This window comes from Sycon ciliatum, chromosome 1 (assembly GCF_964019385.1).
Source record: "Sycon ciliatum chromosome 1, ocSycCili1.1, whole genome shotgun sequence".
Lineage (NCBI taxonomy): Eukaryota > Metazoa > Porifera > Calcarea > Leucosolenida > Sycettidae > Sycon > Sycon ciliatum.
Window position 1 is genome coordinate 91,799,650 of NC_088643.1, and position 21,451 is coordinate 91,821,100.

The 21,451-nt window shown below is 44.7% G+C and overlaps 3 protein-coding genes across 3 annotated transcripts; 2 read left to right on the forward strand and 1 right to left on the reverse strand.

The window, feature by feature from the left end:
* The first annotated feature begins 479 nt into the window (after positions 1-479).
* LOC135808737 (uncharacterized) lies at positions 480-2,203 on the forward strand. Its single transcript, XM_065321968.1, has 4 exons — positions 480-1,449; positions 1,534-1,818; positions 1,981-2,128; positions 2,194-2,203. Exons 1-4 carry the CDS (start codon positions 1,326-1,328, stop codon positions 2,201-2,203), a joined length of 567 nt encoding a protein of 188 aa, XP_065178040.1. The 5' UTR covers positions 480-1,325.
* A 1,523-nt stretch (positions 2,204-3,726) lies between these two features.
* On the forward strand, positions 3,727-13,340 carry LOC135806466 (uncharacterized RNA pseudouridine synthase ZMO0505-like). Its single transcript, XM_065320656.1, has 9 exons — positions 3,727-3,975; positions 4,261-4,305; positions 5,189-5,282; positions 7,602-7,631; positions 8,438-8,503; positions 9,300-9,334; positions 9,984-10,051; positions 11,527-11,553; positions 12,343-13,340. Exons 1-9 carry the CDS (start codon positions 3,864-3,866, stop codon positions 12,865-12,867), a joined length of 1,002 nt encoding a protein of 333 aa, XP_065176728.1. The 5' UTR covers positions 3,727-3,863; the 3' UTR covers positions 12,868-13,340.
* LOC135806465 (dTDP-D-glucose 4,6-dehydratase-like) lies at positions 12,787-21,341 on the reverse strand. The gene is made up of 12 exons (XM_065320655.1): positions 20,993-21,341; positions 20,782-20,911; positions 19,096-19,186; positions 18,530-18,663; positions 17,432-17,536; positions 16,840-16,899; positions 16,433-16,476; positions 16,130-16,159; positions 15,355-15,490; positions 13,749-13,801; positions 13,342-13,439; positions 12,787-13,089 (listed from the first exon to the last, which is right to left on the reverse strand). Exons 1-12 carry the CDS (start codon positions 21,043-21,045, stop codon positions 13,019-13,021), a joined length of 1,005 nt encoding a protein of 334 aa, XP_065176727.1. The 5' UTR covers positions 21,046-21,341; the 3' UTR covers positions 12,787-13,018.
* Positions 21,342-21,451: the final 110 nt, after the last annotated feature.

Sequence of the window (21,451 nt, forward strand, 5' to 3'; positions counted from 1 at the left end):
TTCTGTGGAGCGCTGTGTCCCGGGAAACGTCACGAAATATCGTACTTTGCGCGCTGTGTCCCGGGAAACGTCACGAAATATCGTACTTCGCGTACCATTTATCGTAGCATTTCGTAGCATTTTTCAAAAAAATTCATAGAACGACTTGAAGAGAGTGGCAGAATGCTGTCAAGAAGTTTTCGAGCAGTACTTTTTGAAGTTTGTTTTGACGATGTAGGGAACGAATCCATCAGTCTTTGCTGAGTGATGAGGATGAATCCTACGAAGGATATCAAGTAGCAGCTGGCCTTCGCACGGGTACCTTCAGTGTGTCCAGTATTTACGTGGGCGGCTTGTAAGAGTGAAATTTTCTTCCTAATTTTATTTGTATTACATTTAGTTGTATTACATTTTAGTTATTCACGTCGTTTCTAGGGGAATAGATAATGTTGACTCAAGTTTTAGTCACAATGAACAACATGTTTCAGGTATGGCTGACCCGTCTCAAGATAGTAAGGCTATTCCGAATCCAGATGCTATAGTCGTCAGAGAGAAACACAAAATAAAATAAATTTTATACTGCAGGGGCAGCTATTCGCAAATGTCACTATGACGCAAGTCTGTGTCAAGCAGGGAGTAGCACAATGGTACAATGGCACTGTGCTACTCCCTGCTACAAAGCCTGAGATGTTACGCGTTAACAGGAACTGGTGTTGATGATAAAGGCAGTGTGGAATTATGTACAATGTTACTGGTGCAAGTGACCATGCCGTGGAAGACCGTGCCGTGTAAGTCGTGTATGCAGGTAATCAGACCAAGCGTAAAAGGATAAAGATAGCCTGCTTACGTACTATTCCTAGTACGTGTGCTTATTATAGATACTTTGTGTGACTACTAGTTGTATGTGTCTGCATATTACTATACGTATTAGTACGTAATTGCTTTTACTACAATTTGTACTTTGTGGGGAGCTGCGTGACGATGAACTATAGTATATATCAGGGAGTAGTACAATACCGGTATTGTACTACTTCCTGATATATATGGCCACCAAGAGCATACGCAATCAGAATCGTACAATACCATTACTCCTTGATTATAACCAATGTTACTTTTATGGCACCAATGTTACTTTCATGGCACCGTGGAATCATGTCAAACACAAAAGGATACAGACGAATAGTTGTATGTATGCGCACGTGCGCGTGCGTGTGTGGTGTACAAGTACACGAGGGTGTGTGTAGGTGTGTGGGTGTATATTTGCCAGTGACAAAAGGTTTTGGTGCCACAACATCACCATAGTCATTCTTGTTTTCCAGAACCTGTCCAAGAAGTTTGTCTGTGCAATGGAGACAACAAATGTTTTAGTTTTTCCTAGTGACGAGGAGGAATCAGACGAGGTATGCCAAGTAGCCATTGTACCTCAGCCGGATACCTTCAGTGTGTCCAGTATTTTGACATGGGCAGCAGGTAAGAGTGTGTCTTCAACAGAGTATAGTTTGTTGACTTTCAGTCATTCACATTTTCATTTCTCTTTGGGTTACATCTCACCAGATCTGTGCAAGGACTCGGACATGCAACGCTACTGCCAACATGAGGTGGCAGTAGCTCAGCAACTCTGGTCACTGGACAAGCACCCTGCAAACGTGGAGCTGTTCATAGTTCACTTTCGGCAGGCAATAATAAATTGTGAGCAGCAGCAGACGTTGTTTTTCAAGAACAAGGCCTTAGGAAAATTAAGGAGAGGAGAGTGCACGAATGTCTCAAATGTGTGGACTGATTTACTTCGCAATTCGTCAACCATTTTCCAAGAGCTAGACACCAGTTCTGCAAGTACAGGTAATGTCATCATCATACTGGTCATTTTCTGTTCCTATTGCGCTGTAGAGATTTATTGTACCAAATTGTACTTTGAAGTGTTTTTTTTTCATAGACAGTGCGTGTTTGTGTGTGTGTGTGTGTGTGTGTGTGTGTGTGTGCGTGGATTGGTGTTTTGTACAGGTGTCAGAGTGTCCGGTGCACTATTTGCCCTTCTTCTTGATTTCACTATGAATAGGAAGCCTGCGTCAGCAGCCACAGCTCCGAGCAACCCTATGCACATGGAGGTTGCTCGCCGCACCATGGATCAAGCGGCTAACTCGGTTGTGAAGTACCACGGGGGGGGGGGGGGGGTGGTGCATAGTTGCAGTGCTTTGCTATTGCTCAACACGCTAGGACTGCATAAGTACACACCAACATCCCAAAACACAATGCATTGAAACCACTTGAAACCACTCCTGCTATATAATTTGTTTACTTTTTGGGTGAGGAGCAATTGGCGTTGGGCAGGCAGACTTCGCAGCCGCACCCAAGTCGTCGCTCTTCCTCTTCTGTCCACGGGTTCTGGGGGTTAAAAAAGCAACAAAGCAAGCAGGCCTGGCCTCATTCAGTGCTGAAAACAAGGGATCTTGAACATTATGTTCAAGTCTATACAAATAAATAAGTTTCAAAATTTTCGGAATGAGTTTTCCAAAGAGTTACATAAGCTAACACGTTGGGATGAAGTAGAATGGTAGACAAATAGGTATAGTTTCGAAATATCCCAACTTGGTGAGGTGTCCGAGTGGGTCCAAATGAGAAATTCAGGTTCGTGTTACACCATGTCAAGATGAGAAAATTCCATCACGTTACTTACCTAGGATAGCGTCCTCCATATTCGTCACTTCCATCCATTTTGGGAAGTGGAGACTTGGCAGCAGTGTGGACGATGTACCAGAGTAGCTCCCAAAAAAGGCTCGAGCTGAAAAGAACAAGTGGCAGCTTGTCACGAAGGGATACGTCTGGTCTTCTCGTCACTATTTGAAGGTTTCTCAGCGCTGTCAAAAGAGCAAAAATTTGAATTTTCGCGCGGTTTGTATTTTTTTTGTGAGGCAAAGCTCGTAATCCCGGATGTGTGCCCGTGTCACCTCCCGGTATTGTACTACTCCCTGCACGGAACAAACAAAATCATGAAGCAAAAGGCCCAAACCTGGTCAAAGACGAAGCTACCCGGGCCTAAGAAGCTCATCCAGTATTTTGATTTCGTACTTCGGAAACTTCTTCAGCTGAGCACCCTCACAGCTTGCACAATGCACCCAATTCTGATTTTCACCCACGTAACCAAGGGCATGTTCGTTTGGTAGGATCGGGATCCCGATCCACCAGATCCACTGGATTCGCACCCTTTCGATTGGTCGAATCCGGATCCGGATCCTTCGGATTTGGATCCGGTCAACCCACCTCGGGGAGCAGGGTTGACCGGATCCAACGGATCCAAATGTGACCTTTGTGCGTATATGGCGGGTAAAACTCGTTTTTGTACACATTGTGGTACGCACACGTGGATCGAGATAGAGCTTGCTGACTTTTTGTACAACTGGCGCTGTGAGTACGACTTTTTATTACTTCGTCCACATGGCAACAGTCAAGGTTCAAAAAAGTGTCCAGTTGACTCTGAAGGATCCGACGGATCTGAGATCTGGATCCCGATCCCGATCCTTACCAATCGAACATGCCCCAAGTCGTTCTGGCGGAACGTGGGTGAGCCTCCATACACGGTACGGTATGTCGTGATTCGAATATTCAGAAAACGTCTGTACGTGGGTCACTGAGTATCACGTGGTACACACACGTAAAGTACCCACGGATTACGTGGGACTAAACCTCCCGTGTATTCAGTACAGTGTAGAAGCGTGAAACAGAAAAACCTCACCTGGACTGGAGAGTTGATTGGCTTCAGAAAATTTATGATGTACATGTATATCTTGACTAAAATAGTTGTTTCCTCAAGTCAGTGCATGGAGCAGAGTGATGGCTGAAGTATTGCCTTGGCATTTATAAGTATAACTTCTGGAGGACCCCTGACAATGATTCCCCGAGGATTGATGCAGGTGCGGCGAGTTACCACAGTGCCACCTAAATTCTTCCCAGAACCTGATAGCCTCACAGCAATCCAAAAGCGAGTGCTTTTCAAGGATGGTGAGTGTCTTCTAACCTACTTGCAGCATGTACAAAGTGCGACTTTAATGAAAGTGGTCTTGTGATTTTGATCCCATCAATACAGTACACCTTCAAATTATCTTCTCAGACTTGTCAATATCTGCTGATAGCATTGTAGGACAAAATTTCTAAAAAGTAGCAGCGTACATGTGGTGTGTACACTGCTGTGATACAGTACATGCATGCTATTGATCGTGCACGCCATGAAAATACCTGCAAGAATCCCACTATGAATACACATTCTTTCTTTCCTGTTTGTTCCAGAGAACTTTATTGCTATCAACAAGCCATATGGGTTGGCTTCGACCCGTAAGTTATTTGATTGCTGAGCTCCCCTCCTCACAGCTACCGGTATACATTCTAGGACACGACTAAGTGACAAGGCTAATTTCTCTCGAACAGAGAGTCACAAGTTAGTTACAGGGGGATCTCTTCAGTCTTCTTTTGGAAAAACATTCATGAGGTCCAGGAACGCATAGAGGAAGGAAGGCTGCTCGAAGTGTTTCGGAAAAAGACTAGGGAGAGTATTGATCGAGAAACTGAAAGATGGAGGATCAGATGAGGAATTGTCCACCACAGGTCCAGGATATTTCTGTTAGGCCATGGTAAAAATTATCTTTGATTCTCAAGTATGCGCGCACCGATTTTTGGCGGCGCACCGACGATTTTTTTTATTTCTATGCATGCATATGCGCGCATTGGCCGGCGAAAGGCATGAATCAGGGAGTAGTATAATACCGGTATTTTTCTACTCCCTGGCCTGAATATTATGAACATGTGACCATGTACATACATTTGTATGGGTGACCCTATCTTTGGAAATAAAAAAAATTGTGGTTTGATTTTTCACAGGCTCATGACCTGAGAATCAACTTTATTTTTTACCATGGCCTTACTATGATAATGTACATTGCATTGCATCACATAAAAATGACGTCAACTTGATTCTGTCGGGACAGCATCCATACTGGTAGTGGAGTTGCATGCTCTTGGGGGTTATGTACTCTTCTTGTACATTCAGTGCATTTGCAGGTTTGCGTGCTTCTCTTGTGACGGGCGTACATGGTACATGGGGTATGTGTACGTGGGCATGCGTGTGCGTGTACACACGTATGTGTATATCGACGTGTGTGTATATCGGCATGTGTGTGCATATCGGCATGTGTATATGTGTGCGTGTGAACTTGTGCAGATGGACCGAAGGTGAAACTTAACCTCGCAAACCACTTGCACAAGTTTCGATTTGAAAACAGACTGGTGCCGAATATAATTCACCGGCTGGATGAGTATGTGTTTGTGTGCAATGTATCATGTGTTGTTCATTACAGTACTGTGCATGTTCCTTGATAGAGTACTTCAGAATAGAATATAGAAACAAAATAAGATCACTTTTATAGGCGTAACTTGTAGCTCTTTGGTCCTCTTTTCTTCATATTATGATATCAAGAGTACATAACCAAGAGTGTGCAACTCGACGATCCCCCAGCCCACGGCGGAAATTTTTTTATGACAATGTTATAAAAAATTTCATCCGTCTTTGGCGGCTGTTTGGCTCGCTGATGGCATCATGCGTAGCCAGAGATCAAAGTACACTCGGACGTCTCTTATCCGGGCACCTTGGGACCGGGCACTGCCCGTATCTCAGGATAACTCATCTACCATGTTACTATGCCACGGCTGCCCTGCACCGGCTCTGGGCATTGTGGATACGTGGTTCCATTGTAAACGAATCGCTGAGAGTACGGCTATACAAGGCATTCGTCTTACCAGTCCTGTGCTACAACAACGGGACTTGGGGCCTCACTGGCACCGCTATGCATAGAGTTGATGCGTTCCACAGACAACAACTGCGGAAAGTTATTGGCATACGGTACCCAGCTAAGATCAAGAATAACACCCTGTACAAGAGGACAAACTCAACACCACTTGGTATCTCGATCCTGGGAGCCCGCTGGCGTCTGTTTGGGCACGTGCTTCGGCTGGACCAGAGTGCACCGGCGAACCTGTCAATGTGCTCCTACTTCAAGCCATCCACTGAGCCTACCTGGAGGGGCAGGCCGCGCACAACTCTGCCGGTCATGCTCAGACAAGATCTCGAGCTGGTTGGGAGGACCCTCAAGACCTCGGCAGATCTTGAGTAGCTGAGGAGCGTCGCACAGAATCGCGGGGCGTGGAGCTACATGTATCATAATTATCATTTTTTGAAGAAGTTTATTTGGCAAGTATTGCACATGTTCAGGTTAAAAAAAAAAAAGAATCCATTGATAAAAATGTGTGGCCCATGATTTCACAGGTCAGTAGTGACAAATAAGCGTTTTCGCATACGAGAAAAGTTCAAACCCCCTAATTCAAAGCATTTTTGCCATAGGAACTCAAGCTGAAGGTGGACGGTAGAGAGACGTGTCCGGATAAGAGGCGTTTGAGTGTACAAAGAATTTGTACATCGCACCTACGGTAGTCGAAGCAGAACAACGGGCGATAGATCGATGTGTCCTGAACCTGATGAACTCTCATCGTATCTACAAAACAAGCGTGGGAAAGCGTACACACTTGGTCATACTTCTACCAAAGAATGACATAATAAAAAAAACTCCGCACAGCTTGAGATAGGAATTGCACACTCTTGGTTATGTACTCTTGATGATATGCAGATCGATTTTTTGGTCAGATCTGGATAGGAAGAACTCCGGATAAGACAAACAAACTTGTTCATCCCTTTATGTTCGTCCTAACGAGGTTTGACTGTACTTGACAGCAACATTGATTTTGGACAAACGTTTGGAAACCACGACACTACAACTTACAAGAGCTATGCAGACTTGATGTGACTACCGTAGTTCCGCGCATATAAGCCCATGGGCCTATATCCGGATATAAGCCCACCTCCGTTTATAGGCCCATGGGCTAATATACAGACCCAAACACTGTAGTACAGCATGTCAGTGCAGACTACATTACCAGTACCGTAAAGTACCGTTGATCCGCCCCCACGCCATGTCGCTTCCCAGCTGGGTTTTCGGCAGGGGGCGGGAATTAGATCAAGGCTGTCAAGTGCAGTACGATGTACAACAACGTAGAGGATCAGACTCAATGTGCTGGATTGTGCACATTTTGATCCTGGATTGGCAAGTATTGTGTACAGCAGTGCATGCGTCGGTTCAACATCGTATTTCGTTGTATACGCCGAAGTCGCTTCACAAGGAGAAAATCGACAGGGGGCGGGAATTAGAGAGGGGGCGGATCAACGGTACTTTACGGTACTGGTACCTATGGTAGGCGGACAACCGCGGACGGACTTGTACTTTTTCGCGTGCCAGCTGCCTTCAAAATTCGAATATAGGCCCAGGGCTAAAAAACGAACCATTATTACTGATTTATTTTCGCGGAAAATGCATTATTTCATATATTAGCCCATGGGCTTATATGAGCGGAACTACGGTAAGCTCCATTCATAAATTGCCCACAAGGCACGATATCCTTCGTACAGTGCAGATCTATAATACTGTTGACGTGTGTGATTTTAATGATTTGCTTGTTTTTGCCCCATCTGGTTATTCTCTTCAAGCAGTAAATTTGTGCATCGTGTTGTGTTGTTTCTTGTTCAGGGGCACCACTGGTGTTCTGGTAATGTCTCGGTGAGTAGCACTGCATTGTTTGTGAGTACCAATGCACTGTTTTTAGATAGATGGCATGGAGAAATAGTCAGGCCTGCAGCCGACTTGGGACCGTACCAACCCTCAGGAACGAGCTCCGGGCCTGACTTGTCCTGTCCCTTTAGGAAAATGCGGCCAAGAATTCAAAATTCCGCGGCAAATTGGGGAAAAGGGGGGTTTTCTGCGGCATTTTCTGCGGTAAAATCAAAAATCTGCGGCACTTTCTGCAAGTTTTTCACCCTCCTCATAGAGGATATGACAACTAGTTGCATGAAGGAGCACTTTTCACACTATCCTTTGCTGTCACAAACTGAATGAGAGTGAAGAATCTTGGAGAGACCTGCACTCACCTACACTGGCAAGTGCCATGTCCTCAAACAGATCGCAAAGTAGTTTTTCTGCTGCTTTCTGAGTAGAAATTTTAGTATTTTACCCTAAAAAATTCGGATTCCGCGGGCAAAAGTGTGAATTCCGTGATTTCCGCGGATGATGGCAATTTCTGCGAAATTTGCCGCGGCCGCGGAATCGCGTTTTCCAAGGGGACAGCTTGTCACTGTATTTGACAGTGCAACTGCATTGCGAAATTCACACATGCTCCACTGTAGCAACTGCATTATGCCTCAGGTGGTGCGCTCTGACATGTTCAACTCCTTGCTATCTCCTTTGCACAGTAAAAGCAATATTTCCTGCCTTGGACCATTATCAGAATTAATATCAGACTTCAGTGTATTGATTCAAGTCATGTTTTCTTGGTTCTTTTCAACACTTGTTTGCTGCTTAATTTACAGACATCCGGAGGCAGCTCGTATGGCAATGAACTGGTTCAAGAAAAAGCAAATTAAAAAAGTATACCAGTAAGTGTATTGTGTGCGCTCGTGCATTCGAGTGTGTAGGGGGAGGGGGCCTGACCTGCTCTATTTCCATTTGGATTTCAGTACTGTAAAGTAACGTGTTACCATGAGAACATCCCAGTGCCTGCAACTGTAAATTAATAGTTACAGCGAAACAGCCCAGCGTCTACCGCTCTGCACTTATGGCCCATAGTCCACTCTTTTGAGCTGCTCTGGCTGGCCCTGATTAGGGGTGCGCGGAGTATTCCCGGAATAATTTGGGAATACTATCGTCGAGAAAATTTTGGGAATTTTAGGGGAATTCTATCGATCGTTTGCCAGATCCATTGACTTTCAGAAGAGTTTTGGGGGAATTCTGTCAATTTTGACCTGCCAGAGAACAAGCACGCATCCATGGACGCACGTACATGTACATGCAGCAATACCCGGACACTGGACATAGTAGCTGTGTACAGTCAGATGTACATCTAGTACATGTAGTGTAGATCCTGCATGCAGTGATCACGTGCCTGACCGTCCATTTTGCATACTAAAGAGCATGCGCAAGGCACGGTTCGTGCTGGGGTTCTTTTTTTGGGGGGGAATTGTGCAGAATTTTTTCGATGTTTTGGGAGAATACTTTCGAAGTTCCGCGGGAAATGCCCGAAAGCATAATATCGGGTGCGTGCGAGCATAATCCGCGCACCCCTAGCCCTGATTGTGAATATCTTTTTTTGCACTTCAGAGCTCCTCATGTACCAACTACTATTGTAGCCTTTAACATGCTTGTGTGTAATTTGTACATGTATTCTGGCTGCAGTTGCCTTGTTCTTGGCCGACCTGAAAAGAGTGAAGGTAAGTGCATTCTTAGATATGCTAATACTTCGAAGAGGAATGTTCAATTCCATCATTTCTGGAATTCGTTGAAAGTGTGTCATCAGCTATGCCGTGAGATTTTCCTTTGATATGTCATTGCCAGTGTGTCGATGCTGAAGTAAGAACGTGATACCGTATTTTCCCCATTAAACGTACACGTCCCCAATTGTAGTACATGTTGGGTGTGGATCGATAATATAAAAGGACACGTCTCTTATAGTAGTACATGCCGGAATGATGTGATGGGCATTAGTGGGGTACAGATACCAGGGTCCACCTTACTTCGATTTTTCTTACCCGTTCATCGTCATTGTGTCTTTGTACCCCGATTCTTACCATGGTTGGGTGTATTTACAGCCTTACAGCATCATTATCACAGGTTGTTTGCCACCCAACCCAGGCAATCAATCTTTCCAGAAACAATAAAAGTACACGTCTCCAATACTAGTACAGGTCTGACCACCTTGTACATTTATTGGGGGAAATACGGTATGTTTGCACTCGTGCAACTGTGTAAATCTCATGTGAACAGCAAATTCTGTGCATGTGTGTGTGTGTGTGTGTGCGCGCGCGCGCACGTGCGTGTTGCGTGCGTGTGTGCATGTACAATGTACATTGGTTTTTGCAGGTGTTGTTGATGTTCCACTCAAAGTGGGGATGACAGATCCAGATCACAACGAGAAATACAAGTACATTGTGAGTGCTAGAATTACAATGTACCATGGGGATTCCCCGCCTCTAGTTACTTCGATGTACTTAGGCTACATTTGGCTTTGTAGGATGGGTATCACTATCAGTAGTCAGCTTCCTCCTCTCTTCATCATTCCTCATGTCGGTCTCAGACTGAAACGTTGAATAAAATAATACTAGTAAGAAATTAGTGAAGAGCAGTGTGGTTGTTATCAACACAACATAAACCAAGTGTGCAGCTCTGCTCTGTACTGCATGAACTACTACCACAGTATCCACGTTTTGTTTTGTTTTGGTCGTCATGAATCATAGAATGTCCATCACATCGTAACTTAGGTGCATGGCCAAATCGCTGTACGAGGAGATACCAAGAAAATCATGTGCATAATTATTTTTGTGTGCATTTTCACAAGCAGCAATAAGTATGTACAACATGTCAACAGTAGTCAATGCAACACTGTAGATTTATATTCCCTGGACCTGTTGCATATGCATCATATCCTACATTGACAAGCTGAACAAGTCCATCGCAGCTCAATATTCATTAATGCTTTCCCCAGTACGGGTGCAGAAAGTGCCTCAAAATAGGTATGACACCAAAATAGAGTATTTTTGTGTTTTGGCGACGCAACGCCCTCTGTTTTCATGTATATGCGTCGGTTAGGATTTCAGCTACGCATGCTCTTGATTATGTACTTGTGCTATAAGCACATGGCTGTGCATGTACACGTACCAGTACCGGTAGTACAGTAAATATCGGATATAACGTGCCCCTTTGATTTTCGAAAATGTATCACTATATCCGGTGCATCACTATAGCCGATTTGCATGTTTGACCGACACATGGCACATGACTGCACATGAAATGATGCGTACACGCTGGAAAAAGCATGCTGAAAGTGCATGCATGCTCCGCGGACTGTGTACCGGTGCATGACACAGAGCAGTGCATGGCAGTGCAGTACGAGTACAGACTGTACATGTACTAGAACTAACTTCGATACATCATGTGGCATGGCTGCTTCTTCAGCGTGTTCTCCAAAAAAAGCCTGAGCTGGATCCGTGCTCACGTAGATCTACTCGTACTCGGTGTCCAACGAGTTGCGTAGAGCCAGAAATAGACATGAGTGGCTGTGTACGTGAGTTGGCAACATCATCGTGAGAGGCAACACAGCCAGAAACGGACAAGAGCATGCAGAAAGATCACTCTTGATCATTATATGCGATATTTTCCTGTACATTTGATATGGTTTGCTTCCTGAAGTCCATCACAATAAGCGATATATCGGTATAGCCGATAATAGTGTATATAGTGATATTTTAGCTGTATTTTTTCTGATTTGATTTTGATTTTGACGTGTTCTATCACTATAACCGGTATATCATTATATCCGGTCACTTTATAAACGATACTTACTGTACTACAACTGATATAATATAGTTTGGCTCTTTCTTCTTGCTGCATATGTGCCCTAACACAGATGGAGGCTAATGTTGGGTCAGAGTATGTAAGTTGAATCACACCTTGTTGGTCATCCTTCAGAGAATATGGCCATGATTGTTTGGTCGGGTCCAGATCCACAGGATCCACTAGAATTGCAGTAATCGATTGGTCGAATCCCGATCCGAATCCTTTGGATTTGGATCCGAGCAACCCTGCCCCCGGAATAGGGTTGGCTGGATCCAACGGATTCACTTTTGTTAAGCATGATGTTTGTACGTGTTTGGTGGGTAACAATTAGTCTAGTAACAATCATAATCATTGTTATACGCATTTTAATAGTACACATACACATGGAAAAGCGTTGCACCATGCAGATGATTATGACGAGTACGAACCTGGAGTAACTTTTCGAGCGTGGTTTTTCTACCACAGCATGGTCACGGTACGGTGGCGGTGTGTTCCAAATGTAATCAGTTGATTCTGAGGGATCCAGTGGATCAGGGATCTTGACGAAACGATCACAGCCTACAATTGTAAGATAACTGGAGTACTTTTTATAAAATTATGAGCGGTTTATCTTCCTTGTTTTTAAAGCGCTGCATGTCATCTCTCGGCGTGATACCTTTTATCAAGAGTACTCCACTTTCACTCTTGCTGTCCTTATCGTGCTTTCTCCATGTTCTCATGAAGCCGAACTGTATACTTCTTGAGTACTGCATGTATATTGTGGTCTTATTGCTATTTCCTTGTTGTCTTTGGTGGTGTCTGCCAGTGCTTGTACCAACAAGCAGTTGATAATCCTTTGTCTTGTGTGCTTTGTTGCTTGACTGTTGTTGTCTCTCTCTCCACACAGGGCAAAGAAGCAATAACCATGTACAAGTGTCTGGAAACGTTCGAGGGTCCAAACGGCACTTTCTCCTTTCTGGAAGTCCAGCCAGTTACAGGCCGAAGGCATCAGTTACGTGTTCACTGCTGTGACGTACTCAAGTGTCCCATAGTCGGAGACCACATTCGAACTCAGCATAAGTTATACACAAATACACATCTCAAGGGTCTGCGCATCAAGCGCAAGCACTTGCCGCTGCTGAGAATGCACCTGCATGCATCACGGGTAGAGCTGCCGCCAGACTCCTCGGAGGGCATCACAGAGCCGACTGTCATTGAAGCACCTCTTCCAGAGCACATGAAGACCAGCCTCAGCTGGCTGAGAGAGAACGAGAACTGGCATGATCCCTACGGGCCAATTCTCAACTATGCTGCAGGTCGTGACGACGTACCACAGAAAAAGAAGAAGAGGTTCATCAACAGCCGTCATTTACCGGAGGACTATGAAGAAGCGCATTTGCACCAGGGACAACGGGCAGATAGAATTGGCTAAGCCTGCTGCCATGTTGACTACTTGAGAGTATAAAAATAATTCTGACTTTAAAACATTGAAAATCTCCCTAAACCATGGAAAGCATAAAAATACATTTTCATAAAACTGAACATGAAACGTCAAATAAATACTAGTTGATGGAAGCATTGTGTCAGCTGGGATGCGGTGATAGCGCTGAATCGGTTGTTGTCCAGTTCTGGAAGTTTGCTGCATACCAAGAAACTGCGCACAGCAAGCAAACAAGCAGCAGAGACAAACCAATCCAGTTTAACCACACCTTACACAGCTTTCCTGAATAGTCCCTACATAGCTAGACAGCTAGACTCCCATGCTGAATTGATCTTGTTATTGCTGTTGCACATCTGCACATTGTCCCTTGCTGTGAGCTGATTGCTTTTAATAGTCACTTTCTTAAGTGCGGATGTCCCCATCCAGTATGTGCTGTGAAGAACTTTGATCTATATGATGACGTACTTGTGTGATCGATGCCGTCATTCCAGGTTGTGCGCGGCCTCCAGCCAAGCGATAACAGCTTGGATGAGTCCATCGGGTAACCAACATCATTCACACACCTGTAAATAAGCCAGAATGCAACAAGCAGTGCTCTTGATAGGTACAATGCGTTCACCTTCTCGTCACACACATCACAACTTTCATAATTATCTTGTTTGCACATGGGGCACAATGTCACTGCTTAGAGTGAATTCTGTGCACATGTAGATATTGTCATTCTGTACACAAAAACAATAGGGGCTCCAGGGGTTCTACTATTGTTCCCGTGGTTCAAAGATTGTAAATGTTGCTATTTTGCCCGAAATTCCGTATATCATCCCAGGGAATGCACAGACATGGGACCCTCAATTTCAATCATAGTACTTTACCTGTCGGTGACAAACGAGATGTGGTCGGCGCGATGAACAGAATCACCAACAACCTAGCAGGCAAAACACGATTCACAAAGACTTTTGTCAAAGAGCTCTACAGCGATAATATAATTGTGCAACGCGGAGCCTGACACTCCCCGCCCAGTGGACAATATGCCTCCTGGTCTGACCCTTATGGGGCCATATAGCCTGTCATGGCAGTGGAAGAAGGAAGGTGTGTGTGTGTGTGTGTGCGTGCGTACGTGCATGCAATAAACTGACATAGGGCTTGACAGTTCTACATCACAGCTAGCCCAGAGTCCTGACAATGCTGACTTATGGATCCACTTGGATCCAGTTTTCGTATGGATCTATCTGTCCCTCCAGAAACTTGCGGAGACATTTCGGAAATATTGCGGAAAAAGTTGCGAGATAAAATGCCACAAATTGCGGGGAATATTGCGGATTTTGTCAAATATTGCAGGATTATTGTGGTAAAATTGCGGAAATTGCGGCCGATTTTGGTACTTGAACTGTAGTGCGGTGCGATGTACAGCATAAATAATTACGCACGTGTGCTGCGCTGTACTCGATTGCGACTGTGTTCAACTGCCTGACATGTCGACAGGAGCTTGCAAGGCAGCTTTCCTCTATCCTTGAACAACACTCGATGCGAGCCTTATTTTTGGACTTGTCAGCCGCTGATTTGGCCAGAAACTTCTCCATTCTGGTGTTGATCTCACAAGTAAACTACTGACGAGCTTGAAGAACTAAACAACATCGAAAGAAGACTCGAATATCGCGGGTGCTTTTCAAGGATCAAGGACAGTTTTCTACAATATCGCGGATATCGCGGACTTTTGTTCAAATCGCGGAAAACAACGCGGCCGCGGAATCGCAAGTTCCTGGAGGGACAGATCTGTACCAGTGGCGTACCCACGCAACGCACTTTGCTGCAAGTATGTTTCAAGTCCAAACTAATTCCTGATGTGTATGCGCTTCATATCACTACATCCATGTAGATTCGGGACATCATATCACTATATCCATGTAGATTCGGGACTTCATATCACGTACGGCTGCACTAGCCGTATTAACTGTCGTACCCAGATGCACACATTCCATCCCTGGCTATGCTTTGGAATTGTTTTCGTTGCCTATGTCCTCATCTCTCTTCGTTTTGTTTTCGCTGCCTGGGCTCTCATTTATCTTTGCGTGCTTGCTTGCTTTATTGCTGAGGGAACATATGCTGGTTTGTATTCGTGGGTCCCCATGGTGCATGGGCCACGCGTACTCATCCGGCGGATATGTGTGAATAATAATAATAATATCACTATATCCATGTAGATTCGGGACTTCATATCACTATATCCATGTAGATTCGGGACTCATCATGTACGTGTATGTTTTTTCATCTAAGATTTTTTGCTCATACAAGTGGCTTGGAGATGTTTGAAAAAATGTGTAGAGGATCATCGTGGTCCAGTTGGATTTACCGTACAGCACATGTATGCATCACAATCCACTTCGCTCTCGCACTTCCACCAAAGTTAAACCTATACACAACTGGTTCCACGGGAGAGGCACAAACCTCGTGCATGTGTGACCAGGCCTTTACACTTACTCGCCGCACAAGATCCTCAGCCAGCCCAGCAATGGACATCTGCAGCTCTGATCCAATATTGTAGACCTGCCCATGGCAACCTTTCTCCAGCAAAATGATCACAGCTTCTACCAGGTCAGTCACATAAAGGAAATTCCTGGACAGCAGAGCGAAGACAATGTACATGTACCGGTTAGGCATACTAGAACCAAACATGCTGTTTGGTTCCAGTACACACCACCCCCAATAAGGCTATAACTGGCCAGAATTGTCAACCTCAACAGTCGGAGTCTGCTAGTTAGCCACTAGCCATTTCTTTATCCTTTCGCAATAGCCAGCTTTTTTAAATGAGGCATCCTTGGCAAAGATGTGACAGGACGCATTCCAACAGCACAAACTGGTCAGGCTACTCCCACAGCAGTGCTCACAGTCTCACACCCAGCATTATGCTTGGAAACAACATTGAGCTATAGTGTAGTGGTACAAGCCGGGCAGTTTGAGGGATGGAGTTCAGCAGGGTTCCAAACAAATTCGACCTTAGACCACCGGCACTGATGCTGCCCACCTGAAGTTGATGGCCAAAGCATTGTCGCCATTAGGAACGTGCGCGTTTGAAATACTTGGGTTTCACAGTGTCAATACTTCAGGAAAGAGCAGGCCAGGAGGGTCATGCTCAACATCATTATTAGCAATCTGTGGCTATACTCATATGCAGGACTGACTGTAACAGAAGGCATCCATCAGGAATGACCGGTAGTTCAAAATACATTGTACATACACATCACATGCATTGTACCTTTTCTGCATGCCAGATCCATGAATACAGCTGAGCACAGTAGCAGAAAGATGAAACAGACAGAGCAGGGTCAAACTTAAACGCAGTATGCATACATACCAGTAGCTATCAAAACAGCACACCTCGGAATTTTCCTTTTTCTGCGCACAGTATACACAGTATGCGTAAGTATTGTCTAAATGATGCACACCGTGTCTACACAAAGCACTATAGTCACTGAAGTACAAGAGTTAGATCAATGGGCCACAAGTAAGATCAAAAAATCCCCAGTAAAGACTATTTAGAGCAACACAAGCTACTCACCAGGCCTGCTTCTTCTGAAGTCGACAGATGAACTTTGGAATAACCTAGAACAATGGAACAAAGGATAGTCCCAATGCCTGTTGCTGAACCGCATCAAATATGTTTCCTCAATGCATTGGTGCGATGACGTGAAAGTCAGAATGCTACAGGACTGACATAACAGTTCGTGCAACAAAACCGCTTTATGTCAATGCTGGACAACGTTGCAATTTGCCAACTTCAAAGCAGTGCACCAGCAAAGTCAGCACCTAGGAGGGGTGAGGATTTCTCTTAGAATTACACAGCAGCTGGCACCAGCGGTGTCGAGTGCATTTTTTAGGGTCTGATGGGGGGGGGGGGGGGCAGTGCTGCTGGGTGCAGTGCATGACCATCAACAGTAGCCAAGAAGCACAACACACTTGTCTCACCTTCTCGGGGTATTGGTGCGGGCCGTAAGCATTGTTGCTGCGAGTGATGATCACAGGGAGCTGAAAATCAACAATGAAGAGAATGAAGAGAATACACACATAGTCATTCTCGTACACATATCTGTGATGGCTGAGAGGAACACTGCTTTGAAGCGAGTGACGCCCTGTGGACGAAGAGTTTCTAACAATTCGCCGTAACTCATGCAGTTGTTGACGACGGTCTGGCCACCGTCAACTATAGTGACGGAAACTGCAGTCAGAATCGCGGCCACTAAAGTTTCTGAACGAAAACATATCAGCATCGAAAACGTTACACTTCGTAACCACAACCACCCTGCAACAAAACCGACTCGATCAAGTCAACTCGAAACAAAGGACTGAAATGTCTAGCCAGAACCACGAAGGAAGGCCCTGGGCCTGAAACATCGTGAACTGCACACACGTACATGTACATGCGTATGATGCGCATATAAAATAAATCGGTATGCATGAATGGATACAAAAAGAAGAAGAAATTGGTCGGCCCTCAAAACATCGGTCGGCCGGGTTACCCGAAACAAAAGACTTTTCCGGTGCGGCCTTATCACCATACCTTGTAATCTTGCCAGTAAGACAAGACGGCATCTTCTGCTGCTAATTTGGACACTGAGTAGGGATTGGTGGGTGAGCAATCTGACAATTCATTGCTACAAGTTTCCTAGTGGTGGAATAACCAAAGAAGGTAAACATGCATACACGGGTACATACACGTAGGTACATACACGTAGGCACACACACGTACACACACGTAGGCACACACACATACACACACATCCAGCGTGACAATACTGATTAGGCAAAGTATGCTCGACTTCAACTCCAATTAGCTAACCATTGCACACAGCAGTTTCCAAAAGTACAGGCCATCGTAGGACAAAACTACTAGCTGTGTAGCAATGGTATGCCACATACAACCTGCGCTCAATTGCGTACAATATTTTTTAGAACAGACATCTAACTTACTAGTAGTAACTGATACCTCAAATCAGCTCTGACAGTTATAAGTGGAGTACATACTGGTATGCTCTTGAAACTGCTAGTAGGGGCTCACCTAGGAGTTACTAAGGAGTACATTTAAAATTTCCAGAGATGACCCATGCTATCTGTGCACAAACTAGCAGGACTCTGGATGTTGTCTTGACCGATGACAACCCTGGGCTGGGTATTGAGGACAAGTTGTATAGTGCATCATAGGTTGACTGTTGCATCAGAGACATGTGTATTGATGAAGACAGCGGAATGACACAGCATCCTACTTGTTGCAATATTACTTCAAGTAGGCACATGCTCTATTTGTACTTCAATAAGACATGTTATAGCAGCAAATGACAGATCTAAGCACAAGCTAATGCACCTATTGAGGTCATCGCATTCTGCAATGGACATCTAGGGTCAAAGGAGCATTTGTGTGTGTGTGTGTGCGTGTGTATGTGCGCAAGTGCATGCGTGTGTGTGCATGTCTGTGCGCGTGTGTCTGAATGTGTGTGTGCGTGGTATGTGTGTGTGTGTGTGTGTGTGTGTGTGTGTGTGTGTGTGTGTGTGTGTGTGTGTGTGTATTTAGTGCTATTTTGCCAGGTGTGGAACTTTTCCCCACTATTTCCCTATTAAACAATTGCAGTTAGGCTGAAGATGTCTAGGCGTTAAAACTTACCTTGCTACCATACACTTCATCAGTACTGGCATGCAAGAACAGGTCTATGCCAGCTGCACGAGCTGCTTCAAGTAGGACACGCGTGCCATGAACGTTGACATGCTGGAACTCCTCTGCATGACCGAATGAATTGTCTATTGGGTAATACAAATACGGCAAAACAAAACAATGTAAAGTCACCAGTACTATGGCCAGATCGTTTGTTGAAATATAACCAGAGGCTATGAACTAAATGTCAATACATGTAGTACGATGAAAGCAACCAAGTGGTGTACTCAAGTTTTAACTTATGCTTTATTTGTGGTAGTCTTTGGCTAATCTCTCCATTCCCTATAGAATCCTTGCCGAGAAGGAAATGAAAGCTTGCTTGATACCTCTTGAGAACTGTCCTCTTGGTTGCATTTGTGATCTTGAGTGGATGCATGCACCACTTGGCTACTACCTTCATAGTACTATAAGTACATGTATCAAAATTCAAGAATGCATCGACATTCAGACAATACTTTCACACCCATAGACAGCAGCAATTTCTGATGCATTAAAGCAGTGGCTAAACATATGCTTACCCACATGAGTCAAAGCAGCGAAGTGCAATACAGCCCCTATAGAATACTTGGAGAATAGCATACGCACAAGCTCCTCATCACATATGTCACCCTGGCAGTCAAAACACATCATCAAGCACACAAACACTCCAGGCTCAGAGCTGCACGGATACACTTAAAAGAGGTCATTATCAGTTCTACAGACCATTCGATTGCTCTTACAGCAACACTGTATGTGTAGTGTATGATTACGCTTTGGACCGGGTCGAGGGGATTGCCTGCACACCATCCAGGATACTCTAAGGCAAGCTAAGCTAGTCTTGGATTCAATAAACTAGTCGACTCCTGATACAACGGACACCAATGTGGAGGAGAATTAGTTCTCTATAGCCGAAGTTCGCTGTAACAGAAATACACTCAAACTACAGTCCATTTCAAAACTATAGACGCGTACCTAGGCAAAAACCGCTATGCCAGCATCTATACCACATAAAATCTGTGATCACTTTGTGCATCATTTTTTTCCAAATTGGGCGTCTGTTATCCAATCGTTTAGAAACTATATGAGAGTAATTGTGGAGCAGACCTGAGCAATATTCCGAAAACTATTCTCAGAAAGTTCCAGCCAAATTTGAAATATTTCAAAAACATTGCGCGTCTATAGTTTTGAAATGGACTGTAGCAAGTCATGACTGGCACGTGGCCCAGGACTGTATGAGTGCACTTGGTTTATATGCGGCCCTTCAAGATATGGTTCGTTATGAACGAAAATGGTTCGCTACAAAGGGGCAATTTTGTATGGGTTCAAACAGGGACACGGATAATGAATATGGTTCGTACCATCATGAAATTCGCTATGCGAGTGGAGTCGACTGTACACTCAAACTCCTCGTATCCAGATTGCTCTGGCAACTGGTTGGCCTCTGGATCATGTGGTATAGTGTACTGCACTGTACATATCTGGTGTATTGTTCCCAACTTAAAACTGCTCAAGTGTGTACGCATAGTCGCATACGGGTCGGATGTACAGCACTGCTCCATGAAATCCAATCGATTGAGTCAGTGCTACGCCCCAGTGCTGCGCAGCCGCAGGCCTGGGAACACTGGGCCGTGCACAGGTGCCAGGCGCTAACACGTCCAATGCATATTGAACACCAGATACTTCAGAAGTACATGTAACTACAAGGTAGTGTTACTGGCCTCGTCCACTGGGGAGAAATCTTGCTAATGCGAACGCACATGCTTGTGTGTGTGCGTGTGTGTGTAAAAAGCCACTTCATAGCTGTGTGGTGTAGACCAGGCTGAATAGTGGCGGTCAATTCTTCAGCCTTGCAAGCTGTTGAATGGTGCAATCCCAGCACAAGCCGCTATGGCTTCTGCTGTAGCATCGCTATCATCGCCTCCGGCGATGGGCGTCCAATAGGCCAATGGTGTGTGTGTGTGCGTGTGTGTGCATGATGATTTTCTATCTATCAGGTCCTGTTTTCTACTGAATGATGGTATTCACAAGTGAGCTGCTTGGAGGTAGGTTGCACACCAACACAACCCTCTTCCAGATCCTGATTCTGGTTTACGTATCAAGATGACCCGGGTATAGTAAAGCTGGAAGATACTGTACAAGGAATGTACTAGGGGTACCTTATGTTAAAGGTGTGTGCATGTTTATGTATACAGCGATAGCATTGTTGATAATTTCGCTACAATTACCTTGATAAAGGTGAAATTTGAAGATGCTTCAACCTCTTTCAAGTTTGCAAGAGAAGAGCAGTAGTCAAGAACGTCAAGAACTACGACTTTATGGCCACGTCTCACCAACTCTACCGACAAATGAGATGCTCTGCGCGACCACACAAATGGGACAAGCAAGAAACACATTAAAAAATAGATGCACTGCACTAAAAAAAGTCAAAAGACATACATGAAACCAGCTCCACCGGTAACTAAATAGTACGAAGGCGTCTCGTTCTCCATCCCATTTCTTCACAAGCTGACTGAATCCAATGCTAGATAGCCGTGTCTTTGGGCCAAGACAACAATCTACCCCAGAGGCATCGCGAAGTTTTGCTGTTCAAATTAAATTATAATTTCGAGATGGAAGCTCAAAGACCTCTTACGAAGATGTGCGTTGAGTAATAGTAGGTAAAGGACTTCCAACCTAAGACAGTAAGAAGCTCGAGAAGCTAGGCTGAAAACAAGTTAGTTACTAGTATTGCAGACGAAACAATCAAAGACCCATTTCCCCCTTTCAAAAAGATAGAAATGGAATAGAAAACGACAAAGCCAGATCGTACCCACGGCCATGCCACCGCACCAGTACCCAGAAAAACTACGAAAGGCATTATAATTTATGACGTCAGACGCGGACTGCACGGAACGT